The following is a 6,149-nucleotide window of genomic DNA, read 5'->3' on the forward strand; positions in this document are numbered from 1 at the left end:
TAGGTTTCACTCTTTTTTGAATTGGTTTTGACTACTTGTCACTTTTTTGACCAAACCTTGCAAACAAGCACAACATGTAAGCTTTCGGGATTACTTGTATACATTTTTAGTCCAAAGCTCAAGCAAAAAGGAGTATAAAATATACTAGGATACCTAGTTATCAAAGGTCGCGACCGCGGAGGACTGGGGATCAAACTACCCATCCTTTAAACCTGAGGTACCGCTGAGAGCGGAAAAATGGGCGCGATCGTGAATGCCGCACAGCTGTCTGCGAAAAACAAAAGAAGTCGTGGACCCAAGTTGATAAGTCTCTGAACTTAGACATACGCGGTCCGCAAAAATTGAAGCGCGACCATGTAAAGCAGACAGCTATCAGCAGAATTTCCATTGCTGACCGAGGAAAATAAATCATTTTTAGCTCAGGCTTCCACAAGAACATTGACTGCGGAATTACAACCACGGTCGCGGAATTCAAAAATCAAATGGGAAACCTAGGGTTTCACTTTTTTAGTTATTAACAAGTATTAGGAACACCATTAACCCCTACTAGGCATGCACAACAAGTTTCTTTTTCAATTTTTAGCATCAACTAATTACCAACTACTTAAACCCTAGTTAAAACTAAAAGGAAAGAGAAAGAAATTAAAACCAAAAGAAAAGAAAAGCACAAATTTAAAAACAATGTGATGAATTGAGAATACCAGTTGTTTGATGATTGATGGAAGTGGACTTCTAATTTGGTATTATTGCAGATTATGTCTCAGTGTAGAAGAGATGAACAGTAACTTCTTTCTTTTGAGAGAGAAAATTGCGAAAAGGGTAAAAGGCCTAATGAACTTCTATTTATACTAAAAAGCACTGGGACCCACAGATCTTACCTGGTGCGGCCGCGGAATTTCACCGCGGTCCGCGCTTTTACCATTTTGAAGGGCTGCATGTTCAACATTACCGATGAGAGGAGGTTCAAACTTCAGAGAGGTCACATTTTGGACTTTTCAAGCCCGCGTCCGCTGCCAAATCATGCCCCCGCAAAAAGCTTCCGCTGACCACAAAATTTTGAGTGCGGTCAGCAGTCCAATTACAAACTTAGCCAAATTTTTCCAGTATTGTCCTGCACTACATCAAACATTCCTACACACATCTCACAACCAGTTAGTCCAAAATAGATTCTACACTAAGAAGAAAATGAAAAAGAAGGAAATTAAAAACACATTGGTTGCCTCCCATGAAGCGCCTGATTTAACGTCGCGACATGACGCATGTTACCATTATCATTTGAAGTTGATCAAGGCCACCACGTAGTTGTCATCAAATTTTTCTAGGTAGTGTTTGACTCGATGCCCATTAACTCTGAAAACTTCACCATTTTTATTCTTCAAATCAAGAGCACCAAATGGAGTCACATGTACCACTTCAAAAGGGCCACTCCATTTTGACTTGAGCTTTTTCGGAAACAATCGTAACCGAGAATTGAATAAGAGAACCAAGTCACCCTCCTTGAATTCCTTGCTCCGGGCATATTTGCAATGTAAGTACTTCATCTTGTCCTTATACAAGGACGAGCTGGAATAGGCATGAAACCGGAACTCATCTAGCTCATTGAGTTGCTCTACCCGGAGATCTGCTGCAACATCCCACTCAAGATTTAACCTCTTCAGCACCCATATGTCCTTGTGTTCTAACTCAACCGAAAGATGGCACACCTTCCCAAATACCAACTGGTACGGAGAAATACCAATTGGAGTCTTATAAGTAGTCCTGTAAGCCCACAAAGCATCATCTAGTTTCCTTGATCAATCAATTCTAGTTATATTGACAGTCTTTGACAATATGCTCTTTATCTCCCTGTTGGAGACCTCAACTTGTCCACTAGCCTGAGGATGATAAGGGATTGATACCTTATGATTGACACCATACTTTACAAGCAAAGTGTCAAATGCCTTATTGCAGAAATGAGAACCCCAATCATTGATGATCGCTCGCGGAGTGCCAAACCGTGTGAAGATATTTTTCTTGAGAAATGCCACCACACTCCGGGCTTCATTGTTGGGCAAAGCCACGGCCTTAACCCACTTGGAAACATAACTAATGGCCACCAAAATGTAAGTGTTTCCACATGAGCTCACAAAAGGCCCCATGAAGTCTATGCCCCACACGTCAACCTCAAGAATAGTGGTAAGAGGCATTTCATACTTCTTGGAAATTCCACCTTCTCTTTGACACTCATCACATGTCTTGACAAGCATCAAGAATACCCATTTGCTCCTCTTCCAAAACACATCTCCGGATCACACAATCATTACAAATCTTGAACAGATACGGTTCATCCCAGTAATAATCCAAGTTGTCCCGTTTAAGCTTCTTCCTTTGGTTAGAAGAGAGCTCACTCAAAACTGAGAGGAGTTGTTCATCCGGGAATACATTATTAATTTCGAGACCATCTTTGGGTCTCCCCTCCTTTTCCAAGCAGGACAAGTGGTCCACCACTTGGTTTTCACTTCCTTTCTGATCAACAATCTCTAGGCCAAATTCTTAAAGAAACAAAACCCATCTCATCAATCTCGCTTCAGAATCCTTTTTGGTCATCAAGTAACGGAGTGTCGCATGATCGGTATGAACAATCACTTTGGCACCCATGAGATAAGGCCTAAATTTCTCCATTATAAACATAATTGCTAGCAACTCTTTCTTCGTTACCGTATGATCGACCTGGGCATCATTCATAGTTTTGCTTGCATAGTACATCAGATGAAATATCTTGTTCACCCTTTTGCCCCAAGACCGCTCCAACCGCAATGTCACTAGCATCACACATGAGCTCAAATGGCAAGCTCTAATTGGGTGCGGTGATGATGGGAGTGGTAGTCAATCTATACTTGAGAAGATCAGAAGCTTTCATGCACTCATCATTAAACACAAACTTTGCATCCTTTTCCAACAATTTGCACAAAGGATTCACCACCTTGGAAAAGTCCTTGATGAACCTTCGGTAGAACCCTGCATGCCAAAAAAGCTCCTCAATCCTTTGACGGAAGTAGGAGGGGGGAGTTTTGAAATCACTTCAATTTTTTCTTTATCCACTTCGATACCGTTTTTTGAGATCTTATAGCCGAGGACAATGCCTTCCTCGACCATAAAGTGGCACTTTTCCTAATTAAGCACTAGATTTGTCTCCTCACATCGGGCCAACACTTTGTCAAGATTATCCGAACATTCTTCAAAAGAGTCACCCACAACACAAAAATCGTCCATGAACACTTCCTTGAAGTCCTCCACCATGTCAGTAAATATAGCCATCATACACCGCTAAAAGGTAACCGGTGAATTACACAAGCCAAATGGCATTCAGGAAAAGTAAAGGTGTCATACGGACATGTGAAGGTGGTTTTCTCCTGGTCCTTTGGTGCAATCATAATCTGGTCGTAGCCTGAGTACCCATCCAAAAAGCAATAGTAGGAACGCCCTACAAGTTTATCCAGCATTTGGTCAAGAAAGGGCAATGAAAAATGATCTTTGCAGGTCATTTTGTTCAGCTTCTGGTAGTCCATTCATACTCTCCATCCGGTGACAGTCCTAGTGGGGATCAACTCATTTTGCTTATTTGTGACCATATTCATACCAACCTTTTTCGGAATACATTGTACCATTGAAGTCCATGAACTGTCCGAGATAGGATACACAACCCCTGCATCTAGCCACTTGATAACTTCCTTCTTGACGACCCCTTGCATAGCCTTGTTCAACCTCCTTCGATGTTCCACGGAGGGTTTGGAATCATCCTCGAGTATAATCTTATGCATGCAAAAGGCGGGGCTTATCCCCCAAATATCAGCTAGAGTCCATCCAATTTCCCTCTTCCTTCTTTGAAGAACCTCAAGGGTGGCATCTACCTGCACGTTAGTAACGCAAGAATAAAGAATAATAGGTAAAGTTGAACAAGGGCCCAAGAATTCATACCTAAGGTGTGGAGGCAAAGGCTTCAACTCCAATACGGGAGGTTCCTCGATTAAGGGCTTTGCTGGTGGAGTCTTTCTATTTTCAAGATCCAAGGAGAGTTTATGGGGCTCATAGGAGTAAGAACCCATTCCTTGCAAGGCATTGATATACTCTACCAAGCCTTCATCCTCGGTCACATCATGGTTCAACAATACAGCTTCCAAAGGATCCTCCACATTGATCATGGCATTCGTGTCATCAACTATCACCTCCGTCACCAGATTCACCAAAAAAACAAACCTTAGTACTATTCGGCTGCCTCATTGATTTGCACACATGGAAGACAACTTTTTTGTCACCCACCCGGAAGGTGAGCTCCCCTGCTTCCACATCAACCAATGCCTTTCCTGTTGCTAGGAAAGGCCTTCCCAAGATTATCGGCACCTCATAGTCGACTTTACAGTCGAGAATCACAAAATCAGCAGGCAAAATAAACTTGTCAATTCGGACAAGAACATCATCAATAATACCAAGCGACCTCTTCATTGTTCTATCCGCCATTTGCAATCTCATTGAAGTAGCTCTCGGTTGACCAATACCTAAAGTCTTGAATATGGAATAAGGCATCAAATTTATACCTTCTCCCAAATCACATAAGGCCTTTGCCAAATCCGCACTCCCAATGGTACATGAAATGGTAAATGCGCCGGGATCTTCAAGCTTTGAAGCCATCGAGTGCACAATAGCACTCACTTGATGAGTCATTTTGATGGTCTCACAATCCATAGATCTCTTTTTAGTTACTAAGTCTTTCATAAACTTGGCATGTCCCGTCATTTGCATAAGAGCTTCCACCAAGGGCACATTGATCGACAGACTGTTCATCATCTCAATAAACTTCTTGAACTGGTTTTCATTCTTCTGCTTTGCAAGCCTTTCGGGGTAAGGTGGAGGAGACCTTGGCAAGGGAGCCCTGGCTTTAGGCATTACCGTTTCCGGCATGTCTATCACGTGTTCCCTAGATGGGTTCATGGCATTTTGAGTCTCCTCCTCATTGTCATGAATATCAATTCTCACCTCACCATTCACATTCTCTTTACTCACTTGCTCAACAACTATAGGATCATCTTCATTTTGCACTTCAACATCATCACTCACAACTTCCTTTTGCTTGGAGGTACTTGCTTCACCACCTCTACCGCTCCTTGTCGTCACCGCCATTGCATGGCCGGTATTGTTCCCATCCTTCGGGTTTACTACCGTGTCACTAGGTAGTTCCCCCTTAGGGTGAGTGTTTAAAGCTTTCAAAATCTGACCAAGTTGGACCTCTAGATTGCAGATAGAAGTATTATGGGACGCCAATTAGGCATCAGAGTCGGCGTTCTTCTTCATCATTTGTCCAAACATTGACTCAATCCGTCCCATCTCATTGTTGGACGAGCTAGGACCTTGGGATGGAAATAGAGGCAGATTGTTTGGTTGTTGAAACATTGGAGGCCTTTGAAAACCTATCCCTTTAGTACCTTGGTTACCATTATTCTAACCTTCTTGGTTGTTGTTGTCACCCCAATTTCTATTGTTCCCCTAATTCTGGTTGTTGTTCCCCCAATTGTTGGAGTTGTTGTTGTTGTTATTTTTACAATTTCCTTGGCCTTGGTGGCCCCAATTCTGATTATTCCCTTGCGATCTCCATTGTTGATTTGGAGCATTACTTCGTTGTCCTTGATAGTTGTTGGCATACAAAACCTCTTCATTTTTCTTACAATACCCATAATCCTAGTTGTAACCACTACTACCTTGCTCATATTGGTCTTGGTTGCCTTGCATTTGTTGCCCATGTTGTCTCCTCTTGTTTACCAATAGATTAACGCCTTCCTTTGCGTTTACTTGCTTTGGTCCCTGAATCTGCTGAAGTTGTGCTTTGGATAACTGGTTCATGGTTGTTGTCAACTAAGCTATGGCTTGTCCATGGTCTTGAAGTTCCTTGTGAAGGTTTATGACATGAGGGTCCCCCTGAGGAACATTCGCCCGACTCTGCCAGGCTGAGGAAGTGTCAGCCATCTCATCAAGAATCTCACAGGCCTCAGCATAAGGCAGCTTCATAAAATTGCCACCCCCCCCCCCGCGCTAGCTAATTCATCACACATTGATTGGTCGTGTTTATACCCCGATAAAATGTCTGTTGGATCATTTCTTCAGTCATGTGATTGTTG

General features: G+C 42.6%; 1 protein-coding gene across 1 annotated transcript; it reads right to left on the minus strand.

Annotated features, from left to right (window-relative positions):
- Positions 1-4,194: 4,194 nt before the first annotated feature.
- LOC138886212 (uncharacterized) lies at positions 4,195-5,157 on the minus strand. The gene has a single exon (XM_070167266.1). It carries the CDS (start codon positions 5,155-5,157, stop codon positions 4,195-4,197), a length of 963 nt encoding a protein of 320 aa, XP_070023367.1.
- Between the last annotated feature and the right edge of the window lie 992 nt (positions 5,158-6,149).

This window comes from Nicotiana sylvestris, chromosome 2, assembly GCF_000393655.2.
Source record: "Nicotiana sylvestris chromosome 2, ASM39365v2, whole genome shotgun sequence".
Taxonomy (NCBI): Eukaryota; Viridiplantae; Streptophyta; class Magnoliopsida; order Solanales; family Solanaceae; genus Nicotiana; species Nicotiana sylvestris.